The 23436-nt window shown below is 42.0% G+C and overlaps 2 protein-coding genes across 4 annotated transcripts in view; one reads left to right on the top strand and one right to left on the bottom strand.

The window, feature by feature from the left end:
• The window catches only part of aida (axin interactor, dorsalization associated), a 61385-nt gene extending 48127 nt beyond the window's left edge, over positions 1 to 13258 (top strand). For both annotated transcript variants that reach the window (XM_059645129.1, XM_048530834.2), the window contains 4 exons: positions 7916 to 8038; positions 8124 to 8246; positions 9063 to 9180; positions 12325 to 13258. In XM_059645129.1, coding sequence (XP_059501112.1) covers positions 7916 to 8038; positions 8124 to 8246; positions 9063 to 9180; positions 12325 to 12421 — 461 coding nt within the window. In that variant the 3' untranslated portion in view covers positions 12422 to 13258. The remainder of the gene's footprint in view (positions 1 to 7915; positions 8039 to 8123; positions 8247 to 9062; positions 9181 to 12324) is intronic.
• mia3 (MIA SH3 domain ER export factor 3) overlaps positions 12361 to 23436 on the bottom strand; it is a 104505-nt gene continuing 93429 nt past the window's right edge. Inside the window, exons 27-30 of one of the 2 annotated variants that reach the window (XM_059645128.1) lie at positions 17473 to 17549; positions 14994 to 15065; positions 14272 to 14431; positions 12361 to 14156 (exon numbers count right to left, since the gene is read on the bottom strand). In XM_059645128.1, coding sequence (XP_059501111.1) covers positions 13921 to 14156; positions 14272 to 14431; positions 14994 to 15065; positions 17473 to 17549 — 545 coding nt within the window. In that variant the 3' untranslated portion in view covers positions 12361 to 13920. The remainder of the gene's footprint in view (positions 14157 to 14271; positions 14432 to 14993; positions 15066 to 17472; positions 17550 to 23436) is intronic. The other variant, XM_048530831.2, reaches the window with a different exon arrangement.

Genomic DNA, 23436 nt, shown 5'->3' with positions numbered 1-23436 from the left:
ATCCCCGCCTCTTTGACTTGTCGGTCTCCTCTCCACCTATATTCTCCTCTATCCATCTTCAATCTGCCGCCCCCTCTCTCCCTATTTATTTTAGAACCCCCGTCCCCTCCCCCTTTTCTGATGAAGGGTCTAGGCCTGAAACGTCAGCTTTTGTGCTCCTAAGATGCTGCTTGGCCTGCTGTGTTCATCCAGCTCCACACTTTATCTTGGATTCTCCAGCATCTGCAGTTCCCATTATCTCCCTACTCATTGCCTGATTATTTTCTTGCATTTGATATACTAATAGAATATGTAGATTTTCTTCCTAATCTTGCCCACAACATTTTCTCGTGTCCTCTCTTCCCTCCCCTTTGAGTTCTATGGCCCCTCGCGCCTCTGTTATTTTGCTCCCTTTGTACCTGTTAATACGTCTGTGTCATCCTTTTCATCCAGTCCTGAATATTTCTACATGTCCTGGGTTTGTTGCAGCTGTATTTCGCTCTCAAAGACACATGTTGGCCCTGTACTTCCCCCAGTACCTTTTTGAGCTGCTCCCACTGTTTTGCTGTAGATTTTTTTCTCAAGTAGCTGTTCCCAGTCTAATTTGGCCAGATCCTGGTTTATTTTAATAGAATCTGCTCTACCCTCGTCCAAAGCCCCTTTTTTTTAAAATTGCAGGTCATCTTTCTTCTAACTTCAGACATACAGCATTATGGCCACTAGCAATAAAATGCACATCCCCGCTGTCACCTCAAACACCTAATTGGCTTCAGGACCCAGAATTAGGTCCAGAACTGCACAGTCCTTTGAGGACCATGTGTATGGTGGTATAAAAAATCTCCTGTGCACGTTTCAGCTAATCTGTCCCATTTAAACCCTTTTGCCCTACTATTATCCCAGTTAATATTGGGTAGTTGAAATCACCAAATATAGTTACTCGGTTGTTATTACACATCTCTTGAATTCAACTGCATATCTGCTCAATTGCTTGCTGACTATTTCAAAACCTACAATATACTCTGAACAATGTAAGTAGTTTAATTGTGAAAACAGGGCAAAGGCAAGTTGGGCCAAAGGACCTGTTTCCATGCTGTGGACCCTCATAACTCTGGATCTTTTAAGTTCTACCCATAAAGCCTCAATTGTCAACCCTTCCAAGATCTCATTGCCTGTTACTGCAGTGACTGGCCCCCTAGCTAACTATGCTACACCACCTCCAATTTTACATCCCCACCATGTCCTGCCTGAAGATCAGAATGTTAAGTTGCCAGTACTGCCCCCCCCCTCTCAACCACGTCTTTGGCAACAACATTGCAGTTCCACGTGTCAATCCACACCCTTGACTCCTCCATCTTATCTATAATACTCCTGCCATTAGATGCCATCTGGTCTTGCCTTGCTCCCTTGACTCACCTTGTGGGTGAACTTACTGTGCCTTGGTTCCTTTTCTAAGCTATGCTGTGTTGCTGTTGAAACTAATGCACTGTGACCCCTACCCCTGCTGAACCAGTTTAAACCTCTTCCCTGCGCTTGCAATCATGTAAATCCTTATTCAGAATCCTCTTTCCTTTCTCCCATTTATTTTCTTTCACACTGACTTATACTAAGTGAAGTAGTAGCCAATGCTTACAGCACTTTTCAGAAAGTATATTACGGCGATGCTAACAAATCGACTGCAGAGCATCTGGGAAGGGCAGAGGCAGACTAAGAACTGAGACCCTTGTTAACATATAGTCTCCAGAAGTTTTCCATTTCTCATTGGTGTAAGGAAATCCCAATACAGGTTCTTCTAGAGCAAGACAAAAAGACCAGATTATTGAATACAGCTGTGTTCCTAAGGAAAACCAGATAGATTGGTACTGATTAAAATATTCTCTATTTGTAGTATATGTTTCGTACTGACACGCTACTGTTAAAACCATATAGCTGTGGTTATTCAAAAAAAATTCTTAAATACAACAGTTGCACTAATTTTCATTACATGTGCCTGAGACAAACCAGCAGCCTGGTATCTTTGCCTTAAAACAGCATCGTTTGCTGTCTTTATGTTCTCTAGTCTCTGAAGGCAGTAAGAAACTGTCAGGTAAATGTTTCAAAGATGTACTTTGACTTTGGTTTGTGGGTTTTTTGCTCTAGTATCTACTGGACAGTCTAGTCCTGATTTAGATTGAGTAAAATTTGTCTTGCTGCACTCTATATAGTCTTTTTAAGTCACTTTTCAGACACCGTCCTTGTTTCCTTGAGGTAGCCAGTTCTAGATGGCAGAGGATAGTATATGACTCAGTGAGCATCACTGAGATGGTAATGGACTTTCTAGTCTGCTATACTTTAGGACAACAGTTCTCCTGATTTTGTCATCCATCTTCTTCCTTTGAGATGTGGTGCCCTATCTGAAGAAAATTCAGGAAAAGGACTCAAACCTGTATTCTGACTGTCTAACAAGAAAGTCAGTTTTTCTGTCTCTTCCTGTGCCCACTATGGTCCATTGTCCTCATATTGCTTGATGTGTATATTGGAATTGAAGGGTGTATTCATCTGATACATAAACAAATGATCTTATCAACTCATTGGTTTCTGACTTGCGTGTGCTGTGTTCTAACCTCAGGAGCTGTTGAAGGTAACAATGCTGCTTTGCATACCTACTTGTGTTTGATTCATCTGACAGCATCAAACACATTTTGCTGAACTTCAATAGTTAAAATAATTAATAAAGGATTATAACTGGACAGTCTCCTTCCACCTCTAACATCACCTGACTTCCTCACTTCATGTGCTGTTGAAACCCTTATTCATGCCTTTGTCATCTCTAAACTTGACTATTCCAGCGTTCCTCTTCAAAAGCCAGTCTTCCTGCTTCTACCCTTCGTGTAGCCGACCTAAAGCTTTAAATTCATCGTACCTGTACCGACTGATGTTCACTAGCTTCCAGACCAGCAACACTTCCACTTTAAAGTTCTAATTTTGTTATCACACCCTTCCATGGCTGCAACCTAGCACTATCTTTTTAATCTCCTCCCTACGTCTGAGGTAGTGCTCAACTATTTCTGACCTTTGTAATTAATTTTTGATGTGGCGGCTGTGCCTTCAGCTGTGAAAGCCATGGGCTCTGGAAATTCCTGCATAAACTACTCTGTTATCTTTATCTTTTTTGAAGTGTGATAGATAAAGTTGTTGAGCTGCAGGCTCTGCTAGCTGCTTGAGTATATGGGTTTTGTGGAAATAATCTAACTCAAATAAGAGCAGGACTGAAAATACAAGATATTGGAGAAAGAAAGGAGGAGCATAGCAATATCGATACAAGGATAACATTAATGGTGTGAAATTGTGCCCTAAAGGATGAAGGACAAAACATATTTGGTTGGAGTTAAGAAATAATAGAACTGTAAAACCAATGGGTGTATTCTGTAAGCTGTTAGCTAGTGGCAAAAATATACAATGGCATTCTTGCAACATCACGATGCAAAAATTGGAGAATATTAATAACAGGATGTTTATACTATCTCAGTCTATACAAGAATAATAATGTAGAGGACAGAGCACACAAAGAATGTCTAGTGCATTCAGGAGACCTTCCTACATCAATTCGTTCCTAACTTCACAAGGAAGGAAGCATTAGGAACATAGAACAGGAACAGGCCATTCAGTCCCTTTGAAGCTATCCTACCATTCGGTGAGATCCTGGCAGATCTGTGGCCCAACTTCATATACCTGCCTTTGGCCCATATCCGTTGTTTAATTTTAGAAAAACTGATTTAAAATTAACAATTGATCCAGCATTTGTGGAAGAGTTCCAGACTTCTACCACACTTTTTGTTCATAAGTGCTTCCTAACCTTTCCGGCTGAAGGTCTAGCCTTAATTTTTAGACCGTGCCCCCTTAGTTCTAGAATTCTCCAACCAGTGTAAATAGTTTAACTTTATCTATCTACCCTGTCTTTTCCTGTTAATATCTTGAAGACTTCAAGCAAATCATTGCTGAACCTGATTCTGGAGAATATGGTTGGTCAAGTTGTAAGTTGGTTAACATTTAGGGATGATAAGAAAGGAGCAAGAAGCAGAGAGGTACAAATAAGTTGGGGAATACCGTCACTTTTCACATCTATATTAAATACCAAGGCTTGAAAGTATTGTGACTTTTGAAGAAAGCAGTGCTAGATTTCGAAAGGTGTAAACAGGCTGGCATGCATGGACATTTGCTCAACGATATTTAATGCAAATAATTATGAATTGATACATTTGAGTGAAAAGAAGTGGGTTGTACAGGAACAGAGGGACTTCGGGTCTTAGGACCTATGTGCACAAATGATTGACACAGGAAGGGCAGACTGGGAAAGCAATTAATATTGAGGTATATGGTGGGCTTCATAAGTAAAGGTATTGAGTACAGAAGAAAATAAATTAGAATAGCTTTAAATCGAGGGATGAAAGATATAGGACAGATGTCAGAGGTAGTTTCTTTACTCAGAGAGTAGTAAGGGAATGGAATGCTTTGCCTGCAACGGTAGTAGATTCACCAACTTTAGGTACATTTAAGTCGTCATTGGATAAGCATATGGACGTACATGGAATAGTGTAGGTTAGATGGGCTTCAGATTGGTATGACAGGTCGGCACAGCATCGAGGGCCGAAGGGCCTGTACTGTGCTGTAATGTTCTATGAATCTTTATAAATTAGTGATTGGGCCTCATGGTGTATTGCATTTTTGGAAAGATGTGATAGATATAATCTCCTTTCACACAACTCCTGTGGGCCAGAATCGTACTCACAACATAACTTTTAACATCCTTACCCAATAAAACCCAGGATGTAGTGTGCTTTATTAAAGTACTCCATCTATTCTGCCATCACTAATGTTTTTTTCCCATAATACACCAAGGTGTCTGTGCCTAAATCACTTCAGAATTGTACCCATTGTATTTCCCCACCACATTGTTCCAACCAAAATTAATCATGTCACACTTCTTGCCGTTAAATTCCACTTGTCGACATTTTCCACGCACTTGCGGTAGTGTCCTTGGATACACCTCATCTGGTCCTGATAAGTTATCAGTTTTAAGTACAAATAGCCTATCTAATAACCACCTTTTCAATTTTAAATCCACCAGGTGTCAGAATTACTCCTTTAGTAAAGAAAGATGCAGAGTATTCTAGTTCTACCTCCCTGCCTCCAGCATTAATCTCCTACTTATCCCCTTTATAAATCTCCTTTGACAAGCTACCACACAGGAGGCTGCTAAATAAGAGTATATTGTGTTCGGGGCAAGGTATTGGCATGGATAGAGGACTGTCTGACTGGCAGAAGACAGTGGGGAGACGTGGAGTTTTCTCAGGATGGCAGCCGGTTTTTTTATTCAGTCGTTTGTTCATTCATTCACAGGATGAGAGCATTATGACCTAGGCCAGCATTTATTGCCCATCCCTAATTGCTCACAGGGCAGTTTAGCGTCACCCACATTGCTGTGGGTCTGGAGTCACATGTAGGTCCGACCAAGGAAGGATGCCAGATTCCTTCCCTAAATGACATTAGTGAACCAGATGGGTTTTTCCAACAATCAACAATGGATTCATGGTTATCAATAGACTCTTCAATAAAAATCTGGAATGGATTAAAATTCCATCTGCCATGGTAGGATTAGCCTTGGTTCTCCAGAATATTATCTGGGTCACTGCATTAACAGTCATAGAACATTACAGACCAGTACAGGCCCTTCGGCCCTCGATGTTGTGCCACCCTGTGAAACCAAACTGAAGCCCATCTAACCTACACTATTCGATTATTATCCATACGTTTATCCAATGACCATTTAAATTCCCTAACACTTGGCGAGTCTACCACTGTTGCAGGCAGGGCATTCCACGCCCTTACTACTCTCTGAGTAAAGAACCTACCTCTGACATCTGTCCTATATCTATCACCACTCAATTTAAACCTATGTCCCCTCGTGCTAGCTGCCATCATCTGAGGAAAAAGGCTCTCACTGTCCACCCTATCTAATCCTCTGATCATCTTGTATGTCTCTAAGTCACCTCTTAACCGTCTTCTCTCTAATGAAAACAGCCTCAAGTCCCTCAGCCTTTCCTCATAAGACCTTCCCTCCATATCAGGCAATATCCTGGTAAATCTCCTCTGCACCCTTTCTAATGCTTCCACATCCTTCCTATAATGCGGTGACTAGAACTGTACACAATACTCCAGGTGCAGCCGCACCAGAGTTTTGTACAGCTGCAACATGACCTCATGGCTCTGACCTCAATCCCTCTACCAATAAAACCTAACACACTGTACGCCATCTTAACAATGCTATCAACCTGAGTGGCAACTTTCAGGGATCAATGTACATGGACACAGGAGATCTGTTCGTCCACGCTCCCAAGAATCTTACCATAAGCCCAGTACTCTGTATTCCTGAATATTCACTAATGTCACTGAGGGAAGGAAACTACCATCTTTACCTGGTCCAGCGATCCATACCACAGCACTCATCCCACGTGACTAGTGGAGTTCTACATGGGTCAGTGTTGGAATCATAACTATTCATTTTACACATTTAATGAACTGGACAAAGGGACTGAGGGCATTTTTGCTAAGTTAGCAGAAGACACAAAGATAGGTGGAGGGACAGGGAGTGTTGAGGAAGCAAGGAGGCTGCAGAAGGACTTGGACAGGCTAAGAGAGTGGGCAAAGAAGTGACAGATGGAATACAATGTGGTCATCTGAGGTTATACAGGAGAAATAGAGGCATAGACTGCTTTCTGAAGGGAAAAGCTTTGGAAATCTGAAGCACAAAGGGATTTGGGAGTTCTAGTTCAGAATTCTCAAAGTTAAGCAACAAGTTCAGTTGATGATTAGGAAGTCAAATGCAGTATTAGCACTCATTACAACACCACTTAAATACAAGTGATTTATTGCTGAGGCTGTATAAGACTTTAGTCAGTCCACACTTGAAATATTATGAACAGTTTTGGACTCTGTATCTAAGGAAAAATGTTCTGCTGCTGGCAGGGTTCAAAGGAGATCTACAAGAATGATTCTGGAGCAGAAGAGCTTGTCATATGAACAGCAGTTGGGGACTTTGGGTCTGTACTCGATGGAGTTAATGATGAGGGGTGATCTGATTGAAACACAGAAAATACTGAGATGCTTCAGTAGAATGGACGTGGACAAGATGTTTCTACTAGGAGGGGTGACTAGCACTTGAGGGCCAGAGTGTGGTGAATCCGTGGATTGCTGCAGAGCACTATGGAGACCAAGTAATTGTGTATTTAATACAGAGACAGATGAGTTCTTTATCATTAAGGGATTAAGGATTACAAAGAGAAGGCGGGAGATTGGGGTTCAAAAACATATCAGCTATGATAGAATGGTGGAACAGTCCAAATAGCCTAATTGTGCTTTGGTATCTTATGATCTTATTGTCTGCCTGAAGTTTGGTAGTTTAGGCAGAAAACAGTGAGAGCTGGCTGCAGTGCTCTCCACATTCAAAAGCCTGATGGATATTCACTGCTTGAACTGTATACATGAAGCCTTCATTGAAGGATGGCAATGCTGCTTGTCAAAGTGCATTTTAAGGATAGCAGTTGTGTGCGTAATGCATTTTTCACAGCCTCAGGGTAGGCAAATGCACCATTTATGTCAAGGAAGTGATTCTAAAATTGAGTCACTATCGCAGGGTAGTTTCAAATTTGCACAGGAGAACTGCCCACAAATGACTGTGGGAAACTATCAGGTACTTTGTGTTTTAATATATTGACTCAGTGCTAAGCGTTAGCCAGGATAGAAATGCTTTTGGGCTGCTGAGGGACCAGGCAGGATCTGCTTTGAAAGACACCAGTTTAAGTGACAGATTTATCATTTTGTTCAGAGTAAATACTGTTACATCAGTTGGCTGGAAACTAATGTCACAACAAATCAATAATGAATGTTTGTCTATCTTCAGGTACTCTCCTACCACGGCTACCGTCAGAGCCAGGCATGGCACTGCTCACTATAAAAATAGAAAAAATTGGCCTCAAGGATGCAGGACAGTGTATTGATCCATATGTTACAGTCAGTGTAAAAGGTAAGCAGTAGGATTTTAAAGTGGGTTTGGTGTGTGTGTAGTTCTAATTCAATAAAATAACAGATAAATACCTCTAATTCTACAGATATCAATGGGGTAGACCTGACCCCTGTACAAGATACGCCAGTTGCTACAAGGAAAGAAGATATGTATGTACATTTTGCTGTTGATGTGGAAATCCAAAAACACATAGAGAAACTGCCAAAAGGTGAGCCACCTTAGTTTTCTGCCTTGGTGAAGACCCTTTTGCAAACACAGCATAATATCAAGAAATGTTTAGTCCACAACCCACGGTATAATAATTTAGACTATTTCAGGTTGAGATTCATCAACAATACATTGGAATACATGTCACAGTCCTGCTAATGTAATCTGGAATGAGACAATAATTTATGTAAGAGTTCTTCCTTTATTCATTGATGGGATGAGGGCATCGCTGGCCAGGCAGCATTTATTGCCCAGAGGACAGTTAAGAGTCAACCACATTGCTGTGGGTCTGGAGTCACATATAGGCCAGACCAGGTAAGGATGGCAGTTTCCGTCCCTAAAGGGCATTAGTGAACCAGATGGGTTTTTCCAACGATCAACAGTGATTCATCGTTGTCATTAGACCCTTAATTAGATATTTATTGAATTCAAATTCCATTGCCTGCCATGCAGGATTTGAACTTGGGTCTCTGGATTAACAGTCCAGCAATATGGCTAGGCCATTATATTTAACAGAAGAAAATACACTTCTGTATGTGAGAAAACCAGGAATCTTGAAGCTCAAATTGCTCTTTACTTATATCTCCATATTAGAAATGGTAAAAATGAGAATTTTGCAGCAGTTTCTTTTTAAGCTGGGTTGATTCAAATCCAAGGCTCAGAAACAAAGGGCCAATGTCTGAGTTCTGTCATTACCTCACATTTTAATATTACATTGTACCTCATGCATGCTCTTGTATTGAGTTTAATATTTATCCCATTTATGTAGTTTCTTACACATTGTCCTAGACTGTTATGTCTCGCTTTTCTTTTACAGGTGCTGCTATTTTCTTTGAATTCAAACATTATAAGCCTAAAAAGAGATTTACAAGCACAAAGTGTTTTGCTTTCATGGAAATGGATGAAATCAAAGCTGGACAGATAGTTATAGAACTGTAAGTATTGAAACATATATTTTTTAAAATTTTAGACTTCTCTTATTCTGTCCTCTTAATAAATATAGGAAAATATCCAGTGTAACTTCAATTTTGCAAATATCACAAAATATCAGGACAAGTGGATAAAGTACTTAAATGGGATACTTGCTTTTATTAGCCAAGGCATTAAGAGCAGGGAGGTTTTGTTTGTGATACAAAATCTAAAGTATTATGTGCAGCTCTGGGATCAATATTATTATATGAGGGATGTGACAGGACTGAAGAGGGTGCAGCGATTTACCAAGTTATTGTCTGGGCTGGAGAGTTTGTCTTGAGAGACTGGACAGACTGCAGTTGTTTTCCTTAGAGCAGAGAAGATGGAGGAGAAATGTAATTGAGATGTATAAAGTAACGAAGGGTATAAATAGGACATTCAGGAAGAAACTTTTCCCAAGATGATGCATATATGTAAGGATTAGGAGGTTTTGAAGGGCCTGTGTGTGTGTGTAGATCAGTAACTCTGATACTCTATTGGCCAGCCTCCCATCTTGTGCACTTACTGACTCAACTTCAATAACTGTAACTCACCCAAGCCCCTGTATTCGAACTTGCACCAACCCTGAAAAGTCTTTGCAGCTTTTAATTCCTCCATCATTGGTGGATTTCAGCTGTTGAGACCATGGCATTCCCTCCTGCAACCTGTTCGTCCCTCTATCTTCCTTTTGGGAAACGACAAAAGCTATTGCCTCACTGATCTTTTATCATACTTGTTCTAGTCTGGCTCAGTGACAAATTTTGATAATGCTTTATTTACTATGTGAAGGATGGAAGCTGTTGGTTAATACCCTTATTTTCTACCTACAAGTTAAATTCTATAGCAACCTTAATTTAGAATCTCAGTTCACAGCTAGTGTACATGTCTCCTTTGTGTTGAATTGAGCATTTGGTACTTTGAGGGTAGGTTTTGTTTTGGTCTGAAAAAGTTGATTAAACTTTATAATCCCTAGTTTAAAAAGAAACTGGAATACAGAACTGTAGTAATGCCCAATAAAATGAGGAGTCAGCATCTAGTTATGAAGTTGATGTCATGGAGTGACACACTTGGGCCATTTAATTCTTAGCCTGTTTTTAAACAAAATTACTGAACAGCATTTATCACACACTGTACCAGGACTTTACAAAGACCTTTCCAACTGCTTTCACTTCCTATAAATTACTCATTTTGGGTATATAATTCCATTTTGAAAGTTAGTATTGAATCTACTGCTACCTTCCTTAAAGTAGATACATGGGGAGGCAATGGCCTAGTAGTATTATTGCTGGACTGTTATTCCAGAGACCCACAATATTCTGGGGATCCGAGTTCGAATCTAATGATGACCATGAAATCATTGTGGATTGTCGGAAAAACCCATCTGGTTTCCTAATGTCCTTGAGGGAAGGAAACTGCCATCCTTACCTGGTCTGGCCTACGTGTAACACCAGACCCAGAATAATGTGGTTGACTCTTAACTGCCCTCTGGGCAATGAGGGGATAGGCAATAAATGTTGCCTGGTTAGCAACACCCTCATCCTGTGAATAAATAAAAGGGAAAAAATTTCCAGATTGCAGCAATCTGCTGAATTAAACAAAATGCTTATTTCATCCCAGGATTTTTTTTGTTTACCAATTATCTTGGATCTGTCCTTCAGTTACTTACCTCCCTTAGGTACTTCCTTCTTTCCATCCCACATAGCTGTAGCTTGGTTCTAGTTTCTCTATCAAGTCCTATAAACATGTTGCTTCCCTAATCAATGCCCAACTTTGTATCCCTCAAATCAACTTCCTGATCTGTTTTCAGTCCTGAAAATGATCCTTGTTAAAGTTACAAATTGGAGTCTGTGATAGATTAAAGCATTTCTTTCGCCTTCAACAGCTGACTTTATCCTGCTCCCCTATTGTCCAAATAGATGAAACTAGTGCAGCAGCTTACCCACCCATGCCCCAAAAAATTTCTGGGACCCTTTTATTCTTCAGCCACTTACTACTTCCTCAGTGGTATCATCCAAAAACGAGTGTTCCACATCTGGATCAATTTTAACACCAGCTCTCTCACCATCAGTACCATCTCCTTGGAGCAGTGCACTATTTAATTTATGAAAATTTCATCCAGCTAAAACCTGGGAAGACTGAAGTTTGTCTCTTTAGTCCCTAATACAAACTTGCATCTGTTATCTTGATATCAGAGTAAGACCACCTGTTCCTTAATACAGGTGTGGTCTGACTAGTGTCAACAAACGTGGAGCTGGAAAAGCGCATCAGAGCAGAAGAGTCAGTATTTCAGGCCAAAAGCTGACAGCGGCTGCAGTTCTTCCTGTCTCCTGTGCTGAGATTAGTGCCTTGTATGATATTAACAAAACCATCTTCCACCCTGCAAAACCTATGCTCATCAAACACCAGTTTCATCTACAATAAAACACACCAAGGCATTTCACAGCAGTTTGAAACAAACTGACTAAGCCCTATGAGATGTTCAGTTGGATGATCAAAATACTTGGTAAAAGAGGCAAGTTTTACAGTGCTTCAAAGGACAAAAACAAAGGGAAAATGTAAAGGCCTTAAAATGTATTTCACAACTTAGGCTAAAGCAACAAAAGCATTAAAACAAAACATTAAAATATTCATAGATAATAAAATGTGAGGCTGGATGAACACAGCAGGCCAAGCAGCATCTCAGGAGCACAAAAGCTGACGTTTCGGGCCTAGACCCTTCATCAGAGCGGGTCTAGGCCCGAAACGTCAGCTTTTGTGCTCCTGAGATGCTGCTTGGCCTGCTGTGTTCATCCAGCCTCACATTTTATTATCTTGGAATCTCCAGCATCTGCAGTTCCCATTATCTCTGACATTAAAATATTCATAGGTGTTTTTTTTGTAGGCTCCCTGTGAGATCTTTGCACTTGCAAATCTGCTCTCTTAGACAATGTGATTTTCTAATTACTCCAGCGTTGGTGCCTATTCTTTCAGTTGTCTTGGCCCGAAACACTGATTTTCCTCAAAGATGTTAATGTCCCCACTTTGGTCATATTTCCATAGCGATTATTGACAACCTAACAGATCACTTTCCCACTCTGACATGACTACAGTGACATTAAAAGTTTCTCACTATTTCATCTCTTATTTAGATACAAAAAGCCAACAGACTTCAAGAGGAAGAAGTTGCATTTGCTGACCAAGAAACCACTGTATCTCCACCTCCATCAAACATTGCATAAGGAGTGATTGCGCTGTGGTACATGTGTATGTGTACAACAGAACTAGCACTATGTAGCACATTTATGAAACAGTACTTGCAATAAAAACACTGCATCATTGTTAACTGTTCCATGAAGACATCTCAAGTCGAAGCTGCTTCTGATGCAATTCAGGAAAATATTTCAAGCTGGTAAACATTGCCATTTTTATATCATTTTTAATAACTGATTAATCCTGGAATGTTGGCAGAGTTACTGTTCAGTGTGCCGAAGAACGAAAGAGTACCTACACTACCTGTGGTAGCTAATACAGCAAGTATTAACTTATTTAAATTGACGGAACTGCTGAAATCTTTTTTGGCTACCCTTGCGATGCTGGTTTAAAGGCAGCAGCTTTCTGTAGTTAGATTACAGTCAGAAAGAGAACAATCAAGTCCACAAATGAAGGATCTTATTTTGACGCATAGATGAACGGTAAACGTTTTGTAGTGGTACTTTCAACAGGGAACCTTGCTCTTTGGATCAGAAGTCACTCCAGTGCTATGCTAGAAATGTATTTGAAGTGCCAGAGTGGTGTGTTTGGTCAAAATTCTTTCTAAAAATGTATTCTAATCATTGCACTACATCTGCATGTAGCAGTGTTCAGCATTTTCTCTTAACAATTGGTGGAATTTATAATGTAATGTATAGAAGGAGGGAAATAACTGCTTTGATTCATATTGTGCTAACCTGTATATTCAGTAGCCATTACCAACAGTGACTTACATGTAATAAAGAGAATGGGGCAAGAATAGTACTGAGGAATGTTCATTAACAACCCAGTAATATTCATCTTTATTAATAAATTTTCTCAATAGTAAAATAAGTTACATCTGGCCTTAATTATATAGCATTTTCCTGTTTGTTTTTCCTTAATAGAAATCAAACTAAACCAGGGGCTGGCTGAGACAAACAGATGATTCCATGAAATATGAATGAAATCACAAATACATCACCATGACTACATCAATCAGGCAGCTCTCTCATCAGTTGCTATTTCCATGGTGGGGTGGGAAAAAAATTCTCCCTACCCTTCAAAACAAAAAGGCTTCAAAACACTGGTCACAGATTAGCAGAAGATTTATATCACTACATGAGACACAGGCACCCTAATATTGCACAATTAACTCCTTTGATTGGCAGAGTGGCTACCTTGCAACAAATAGAATTCAAGTGAAGTTTAAGGCTGTAACCAGCAGTTATGCTTTTTTTGACAATCTCCACAAAATGTGTGTTCATTTCCAATAGTTTCCCAGCTGAAGAATTATAAACCAGTGACTGCATCTGACCCTGTCACCCAAGGGTGAAAACCATTAATGCAGTACCATGGCATTCTTCATAAGTCTATATTTTTTGTCCTAATTAGATCATTGCTACTGACATTATTCCTTATAGGGCAATGGAATACTTTTGACATATATTACAGTGTATAACTGCCTGAGATGAGTGATCAGTCACGTTGAAAGCCTGGCCTCAATGCTTTTAAAATCATGAGCGGTTGTCTGGTTCTCTACTACTGCCAGGGGGCGGTGTTGGACCAGGAGGAAGGCTCCTTGGTCCATGGGGATATTCTCTAGCACCAGGTGGGAAGTCTCTCATAGCATGTGGTGGTGGTGGCGGCGGTAGCAAGGGCCCAGGAAGAAAAGGTCTGTGACCTGGTGGAGGGAATGGGCCTGGAGGGAGGAACGGGCCTGGAGGGTAGTCTCGGAGAGCTGGAACACGCACTGCAAAATACAAGAAAAACCAGGAATCAGACAGGCTAAAGCTAACACAGAAGGAACGTGAAAAGATCCCAAATTTAAACACAGCAACAGGTAGTGTTTAAAATGTTAATCCTACCTAAATGGTTTTGTGCAAGTGGGACTGGTCCATAGGTGCCTCTGGTTAATGGTGGTGGTGGCCCAGGTCGAGGTCTAAGAACAGGTATTCCACCCACTGGTGAATTCATAATAGGTGTTCCAGGAAACGATGGTGCAGCCTGAACAGTATTAGCATTTGCCTGTAATTTTGGGTGGTGGGAGACAGAGAAGATTTCGAAGCCTTAATGTTCACAAGATAGATTCATTACTTCAACAACTGGCTGTTGTCAGTATCATGCACCAGGCAGCAATGTTCCCTATAAGCTGCATGATCATGTAGCTTGTGGAAAACAAGCACATAACACTGAAGTCTGTACCTGAATAAAAAAAGTTAGAGGGAGCATTGCCAGACAGTAGTAGATCCTCCAAGCAAAATGACCTGTAGTCAAGATTTTAATCAGGTCATAGGCAAGGAGCAGTTACATACAATCTTTGTGAGGCCACAGAACACAATCCACAGGACTGGAGTTCAGAAAAATAAGCCTTGGGCAGAACACAAAATTGTTCAGGTTATTTCACATGCCAAATTTTAAAACTGGCTGAAATAAAGAGCGATAATTACTCTAACTGCATGTTGAATCAAAGCTCACGTCAAAGAAATAAGTTCCTGGTTAGTTTGCTTTATAAAGTTCACATGATTAGAATTTTTACTTCATATCCATGTTAAAGATACTGATTCATTATTCTGCTGTTGGTACTCACTGTCTTCAATTGCTCAGAGGAGGATGGTGTGGAGAAAGATACTGGCTCTTCAGGTTTAGCAACAGTGTCTTGCTTTAGAGAATATGAGGAAATTGATAGAAAGAAGAATGGTAAAACTGCAAAGCACTTAAGTATAGATCGCCCAATATAGTGAACTGCACTGTCATCACAGCAAATGCCTTCCAAATGGAGTTGTAAAATAGTGAGCAGGATTTTTCCATTCCCAATGGTGTGGATTCTAAACGCCATATACCCAGCATCGCCATGATGAAATCAGCAAACTGAGCAAAGTCAGGGTTTGAGAATCTGGAAATTCTAGCATTTCTAGGGTGTACGGGCAACTTAGAAAACAGTTAAAATCAGAAAGTTTCACTTTTCTCTAATCCCTATGCCAAAACAAAATAGGACAGTGAGTTACAGATTGAGATATTATGACCAGAAATCGATTAAAGAGGAACGTTTTAAGGAATGTCTCAAAGAAGCAAAGTAAGGTGAAGAGGCGCAGGCAGTGAATTTCAGAGCTTCAGACCAAGGCAACTGACTATTTGCCTACCAATGGTGCAGCACTTAACTGTTTTAAGAACCTAAATCAAAGGAATGTACATGTCACAGGGTTGTACGGTTTGAGAAGGTTGCAGAGATAAAGTGTCATGGCCACAAAGGGAATTAGGAATATTTAGGGTGTTTTTCTTTAAATTAATTCATGGACTTGAACGTCATTATTTATTGCCCATAGATAGCTTAGCAATCTGTCTTCTTGAACTGCTGCAATCCATTTGGGGTTGATAACAACATATGGAGCTCCCTCCCTGAAACTCACTGATTTTGACCCAGTGGCACTGAAGGAATGGTAATAAATTTCCAAGTCAGGCTTGGTAAGAATCATGCAGGCAGTGATTCTTTCATGTTAATAAAATGTGAGGCTGGATGAACACAGCAGGCCAAGCAGCATCTCAGGAGCACAAAAGCTTATGTGAGGCTGGATGAACACAGCAGGCCAAGCAGCATCTCAGGAGCACAAAAGCTGACGTTTCGGGCCTAGACCCTTCATCAGAGAGGGGGATGGGGGGAGGGAACTGGAATAAATAGGGAGAGAGGGGGAGGCGGACCGAAGATGGAGAGTAAAGAAGATAGGTGGAGAGGGTGTAGGTGGGGAGGTAGGGAGGGGATAGGTCAGTCCAGGGAAGACGGACAGGTCAAGGAGGTGGGATGAGGTTAGTAGGTAGCTGGGGGTGCGGCTTGGGGTGGGAGGAAGGGATGGGTGAGAGGAAGAACCGGTTAGGGAGGCAGAGACAGGTTGGACTGGTTTTGGGATGCAGTGGGTAGAGGGGAAGAGCTGGGCTGGTTGTGTGGTGCAGTGGGGGGAGGGGATGAACTGGGCTGGTTGAGGGATGCAGTGGGGGAAGGGGAGATTTTGAAACTGGTGAAGTCCACATTGATACCATATGGCTGCAGGGTTCCCAGGCGGAATATGAGTTGCTGTTCCTGCAACCTTCGGGTGGCATCATTGTGGCAGTGCAGGAGGCCCATGATGGACATGTCATCAAGAGAATGGGAGGGGGAGTGGAAATGGTTTGCGACTGGGAGGTGCAGTTGTTTGTTGCGAACTGAGCGGAGGTGTTCTGCAAAGCGGTCCCCAAGCCTCCGCTTGGTTTCCCCAATGTAGAGAAAGCCGCACCGGGTACAGTGGATGCAGTATACCACATTGGCAGATGTGCAGGTGAACCTCTGCTTAGCTTTTGTGCTCCTGAGATGCTGCTTGGCCTGCTGTGTTCATCCAGCCTCACATTTTATTATCTTGGAATCTCCAGCATCTGCAGTTCCCATTATCAGTGATTCTTTCATGTATCTGTTGCCCTCTCCTACTAGAAAAAAGTGGTCATGGGTTTGGAAAATGCTATTTAAAGGAACCAGTGAATTCCTACAGTACAGTGTAGATGGTACCCTGAGCACCAGTGGAGGGAGTGAATATGGTGCCAATCAAGCAGGCAGCTTTGTCCTAAATGGTGTCACAAGCTTCTTGAATGTTATTGGAGCTGCACTCATCCAGGCAAATGGGAGCATTCTCTCACACTCCTGACTTGTGTCTTGAATTATTTGCTGCAGGATTCTCTAATTCAGTGATGGCAATGCTTTCAAAGTAAAGAAGTGACAGTGAGAGGAAAAGGAACCTTTACAAGTGATTATCTGTCTACAATTAGATAGATAATTCTTTGAACATGTTAGAAGTGAGAGTACAAGAGACAGCAGAGGGAATTTCAAGATGACCATTTTTGCAGTAAAGAAACCAGACATTTCCTTCACATTCCACACTAATCCTGGTGTAAAGAATAGTTCTGGCAGATGAATTTTAACTGGTCGAGCCATGCCTGGCATTGGGTGGCTAAAATAGTTGCCTGCATTTTATCTTAACTGAGCAGAAAAAAGGACATGATATTAATAATTTATGCTCAACAAAGCCATTCAATGAAAATCTTACCATTGGAGACTCTGTCAAATTTGGTGAAGATGTCCTTGGCCCACTTGCCAATGGTGCTGGCCCTCCTGGGCCCAATTCTATAGAAGGAAATGAAACATTCATTACAATAAAATGTCTCAGGTGTTCAAAATCTAATCAAATTTGTTTCCAGTGACAGCTCAGTGAGGAGATTTTAAAATCAATTCGTAAAATACCTCTCAGGTAAATTGGAAGAATTTCCATCATAGTAAGTTCAACAGTGACTTAAAATGTGCATGACATATTGGGGAAAGAAAGAAGAAATTAGCAGGAGAGCAATACTTATTGAACAGTTCTTATAATGATACCAGGCATAAAGGGCTGCATGGCCTCTGTGTGCATTTATTTTCATTCCATTTTTAATAAAAAAGCAGCCAAGCAGTTAGACTCATTTAGAACATAGAACAGTACGGCACAGTACAGGCCCTCCGGCCCTCGATGTTGTGCCGACCTGTCATACCGAGCTCAAGCCCATCTAACCTACACTATTCAATGAACGTCCATATGCTTGTCCAATGACGACTTAAACGTACCTAAAGTTGGCGAATCTACTACCGTCGCAGGCAAAGCGTTCCATTCCCTTACTACTCTGAGTAAAGAAACTACCTCTGACAGCTGTCCTATATCTTTCACCCCTCAATTTAAAGCTATGCCCCCTCGTGCTCGCAGTCACCATCCTAGGAAAAAGGCTGCCCCTATCCACCCTATCTAACCCTCTGATTATTTTATATGTCTCAATTAAGTCACCCCTCAACCTTCTTCCCTCTAGCGAAAACAGCCTCAAGTCCCTCAGCCTTCCCTCCATACCAGGCAACATCCTGGTAAATCTCCTCTGCACCCTTTCCAAAGCTTCCACATCCTTCTTATAATGCGGTGACCAGAACTGTACACAATACTCCAAGTGCGGCCGCACCAGAGTTTTGTACAGCTTCACCATAACCTCTTAGTTCCGGAACTCGATCCCTCGATTAATAAAAGCTAAAACACTATATGCCTTCTTAACAGCCCTGTCAACCTGGGTGGCAACTTAAGGATTTCTGGACAGAATCAAAGAAAATTATATTTCTTGAAGGTATTGTCAAGAGTTGTCCCAAAATAGAGTTTATTATAAAAAAAATTAAATCTTTTACAGTAAATGACTCAGTTAAATGTGCCTTTTATTCTCACAGTACTGCTCATCACAAACCTGCCTAAGCGTTATACTGCAGGAGGCTGCCTTTGTGCCTACACCAGCTTTCCAAATGAGCGCCATAACCTTTGTGTCATTGTCTTATTTTTTTTCCAAACCCTTGGATATTATTTTGATTTATCTAATCATCCAACACCCTCTTCAATGCGTCAATTGGACCTGCTTCTGCTATACATTCATGCAGTGCATCACTGAGAGAAAGTTTTCTCTTACCACATTTGCTACCTCTGCAAATCATTTTAAATCTGTGCCTTCTCATCCTTGATCCTTTTTCAAGGAGGGACAGTTTCCCCCAATCAACACTGTCCAAACTCATGATTTTGGAAACTATCAGATCTCCTGAGCCTCTTTGAGGGGAGCAATCTATCGTCAAAATTGAAATTTCTCAACCTTGGAACTATTCTTGCAAATTTCAACTAAACTGTGCCTCCAATACATTCCCATCTTTCTACTGTGTGGCATTCAGAACGGCACACAATACTCCAGCTGAGGTTTAGCATCACCTTGCTCTTACACATGTACCTTTCTGATAAATCTCAGGGTAGTGTATATTTTATTAACTCCTCCACCTGCCTGTGACCTTCAGTGATCTGTACACACATGCATGCAGTCCCTTTGCTCCCACCTTTTGGAATAGTACCACTTAGGTCTATTGTCTGTTCATACTCTTCCTACTAAAATGCATCATGTAGTCTGTTGCAAGTCCACCCTCTTGGAATCAATATCTCAAGTTGAGAGATTTTTTTGGAATGTTCTTCAAAACTTTCCATTTCCATTCACACTCTTACTCAAGTTAAAGATCATCAATTGTTCTAACCTTGCAAGACCTCAATACACAACTGCAGGATAGTATTGCTGCAGTAGTAGATGAGCTCAGCCTCCCAGGAAACATTAAACAGAGGTCTTGTCAGGCTGGTCAGGTGCAAGTAAAAGGTCCAAGTATGTCTTTTAACCAAAATCATTCCCTGACCAAGATATCATGCTCACGTCAGAAACTGAAATTATATACATCCAGTCAACTGAAGGTAACTGTTCTCTAAGCTGTTTGGCCATGCAGCTGCTTGTAGGTTCCCACACCCAAAAAGACTCCAACTTTAGTTTGGAGCACTGACTTCCAGTCCTCGAAGATACTATGCATACAGATCTCAGGTCCGTGAAGCAACAGGAAAAACTGTAGGGAATGTATGGCATTTAAGGAGTGCATCCTCCCTCAGCCAGTTGAAAGCCAAGATATAAAACTTTTCTATTAAGTTTGACTGGTGTCCAGTGTATTTGCGCAATTTTCTGTATTTCAGCTGCCCAGCATTTTGCTATGTACAATAGGTCAGTAATATCTACTTGCATAAGTGACTGAACATAATCACCGGCTGCAATAGCTTGGGATATTATATTTCTTTTCTTCCTTGCCTCTTTTCATGTATTTAAAGCATTAACTTAGCTCACACAAAGTGTACAGGCACTGTTTCACAGATCCTCAGCAAAATACTATCATAGACGGTGCAATCAATGGGCAATTCCAGTGTGAGGCAAAATGATCATCTTTTCCTCACATAACATCCACAAACTTCTCTTTCCATTTCCAGTTCCCATTTTAAAAATTCATTCATGGATGGGGTGTCACTGGCTTGTCCGGCATTTATTGCCCATCCTTAACTTCCTTGAGATGGTGGCAGTGGCGAGCTGCCTTCTTGAATGGCCATGTGATTTAAAGGCATTCACACTGCTGTAAGGAAGACAGTTCAGGATTTTGACCCAGCAACACCGAGGAAATGACAATATAGTTCCAGAATCAGAGAGTGCCTTAGCGTCATCACAGCAAAATTCTCGGAGACATCGCCACAGTCATCACAATTATGCAGCAGACCAGGGAGAAACTTATGTCAAGGTGTAATTAAACATGAAATACTGCACTGGTGTTTCCCAGTGGTCTCTGAATTCTCCCTTCCCTTCCTCGACATCCATTTCAGTTTCCGGGGATAGACTGGTCACTAATTCCACTATAAACGCACTGACTCCCGCAGCTATCTGAACTACACTTCCTCACACCCTGCTTCCTGTAATGGCTCCATCCTATTCTTTCATTTCCTTCATCTCTGTCCCATGTGTTCCGATGAGTCAACTTCAACAAGGGAGCCTCCAAATGTCCACCGCCTTCCTCAACCGAGGAATCCTCAGTACCATTGTCGACAGGACCCTTCTGCCCTCACCTACTCTCTTTCCTCCCGCAACAGCAATAGGGTTTCCCTTGTCCTTTACTACCATCTCACCAGGACTCACATCCAGAAGATCATCGGATGCCATTTCCACCCCACGAGACACATATGCCCCCAACTTCACTCCCAACACCCAGCTCCCACAGCTTCTAACCCTGCAATGGGCAAAGATGTATTATCTGCCCATTTACCTCCTCCCTCCCTGGTATCCAAAAGCCCAGACTGATTTCCCAGTTAAAACAACACTTCACCTGCACTTCCCAGAACCTAGTCTAATGCATTTGCTGCTCACAACATGGTCTGCTCTGCACTGGGGAAATGAAAAGTCGACTGGGTGGCCACTTCACAGAACATCTTTGTTCTGCTCACAAAAACATCCCTGGCTTGCTGCAGTCCACTGGACTCAGTATCACGTTCAATAATTTTAGGGACTAAACTCTCACACATCCTGGCCCCCTACCCCACACAGCAGGCTTTATTATTACACAGCCTGCTATTGTTAGCCGCTAACGATCCCTATTAACAGCTATTCACTGTCTTAGCCATATCATTATCAATTCCTTTGTTGATCCAACTTATCTCTCTTTGAGCTCTATCTTTTCTCCTATCGTTTACACCTTGCCCCATCCTCCTACCCTATCTTCTGCATATAAACCAACACATTCCTGCCTACCAACAGCTCTGAGGAAGGGTCACTGGACCCGCAACATCAACTCTGATTTTTTCCACACCTGCTGAGTACTTCCAGTAACTTTCTCCTGATTCACTGTCATTCGGCTTTTTATTGGTTTTTCCCACTCTCCCTCCTTCTGACCTAAAAATGAGGGGCTCTGCGAGGAAAGTGGCTGCCAAGGTAAAGGTGTACATGGGAGCAGCCAGTAGGAGTGGGTCAGTGTTACATTGGAAGTGCTGAGGTCTTTACACAAAAGGTTTTGGTGTGAGATGACTGAGCAGGGGTACAGGGGAGAACTCTAACTCTCTTTCTGTCTGGTCTGAAGGCAGTAGGGATAGCAGTTAGGGCCGTGGCATGCTCCTCTTGCAGGATATGGGAGATCAGGGAGACTTCCAGTGTCCCTGGCTGCAGCTGCTAAAGGCTGCATTAGGGAACTGGAGCTGGATGCACTCCGGATCATCCAGGGTGCAGAGAACATTATTGATAAGAGCTATAATGAAGTGGTCGCTCCTAAGGTGCTGGCTGCAGGTAGCTGTGTGACCACCAGAAGAGTTAAGAGTCTTAAGAGTTGTGAGATCTTGTTGCAGCTCTATAAAACTTTGGTTAGACCGCACTTGGAATACTGCGTCCAGTTCTGGGCGCCCTATTATAGGAAAGATGTGGATGCTTTGGAGAGGGTTCAGAGGAGGTTTACCAGGATGCTGCCTGGACTGGAGGGCTTATCTTATGAAGAGAGGTTGACTGAGCTCGGTCTCTTTTCATTGGAGAAAAGGAGGAGGAGAGGGGACCTAATTGAGGTATACAAGATAATGAGAGGCATAGATAGAGTTGATAGCCAGAGACTATTTCCCAGGGCAGAAATGGCTAGCACGAGGGGTCATAGTTTTAAGCTGGCTGGTGGAAAGTATAGAGGGGATGTCAGAGGCAGGTTCTTTACGCAGAGAGTTGTGAGAGCATGGAATGCGTTGCCAGCAGCAGTTGTGGAAGCAAGGTCATTGGGGTCATTTAAGAGACTGCTGGACATGTATATGGTCACAGAAATTTGAGGGTGCATACATGAGGATCAATGGTCGGCACAACATTGTGGGCTGAAGGGCCTGTTCTGTGCTGTACTGTTCTATGTTCTATGTAAACAGGGCGAGGCAGATAGTGCAGGATTCCCCTGTGGCTGTTCCCCTCAATAACAGGTGTACTGCTTTGGACACCGAGTCAGGTCAGCGGTATTGTGACCAGTCCTGAAGCTCAGAGGGAAATGGTACAGTCAAACAAAGATACTGATAGGAGACTCAATTGAGGGGGACAGGCAGGAGATTCTGTGGCCGCAGACAGACACCAGGATGGTATGTTGCATCACAGCTGCCAGGGGTCAAGGATGTCTCAGAGTGGTTGTAGAATGTTCTGAAGGGGGAAGATGAACAGCCAGAGGTCATTGTGCACATCAGTACAAATGACAGAGGTAGACAAAGGGATGGGGTCCTGCAAAATGAAGTAAGAAGGTAAGAAGTTAAAAAGCAGGACCTGAAAGGTAGTGATCTTCAGATTACTCCCAGTGCCACACACCAGTGAGGATAGAAATAGAAAGATAGGCCAGATGAATGTGTGGCTGAGGAACTGGTGTAGGGGACACAGTTTTAGTTGTTGGATCATTGGCACCTCTTCTGGGGTAGAGGGATGGTGTACACTTGAACTGGAGAGGGTCCAATATCCTCGCAGGGAGATGTGCTTCTGTTATCCAAGAGGGTAAACATTTTTTTCTGTCGGTGGGGGGGGGGAAGGACTCAATAAGAGAGGGGCCATCGAGAAGTCAGGGCTAAATACATTAGCCATCGAGAGCAAGTTTAGTATTCAGGACAGCCAGGGGCACAGTGAAG

This window comes from Stegostoma tigrinum, chromosome 4 (genome assembly GCF_030684315.1).
Source record: "Stegostoma tigrinum isolate sSteTig4 chromosome 4, sSteTig4.hap1, whole genome shotgun sequence".
NCBI lineage: Eukaryota > Metazoa > Chordata > Chondrichthyes > Orectolobiformes > Stegostomatidae > Stegostoma > Stegostoma tigrinum.
The sequence above is the reverse complement of the archived record's forward strand: the minus strand, read 5'-3'. Positions and strand labels throughout refer to the sequence as shown.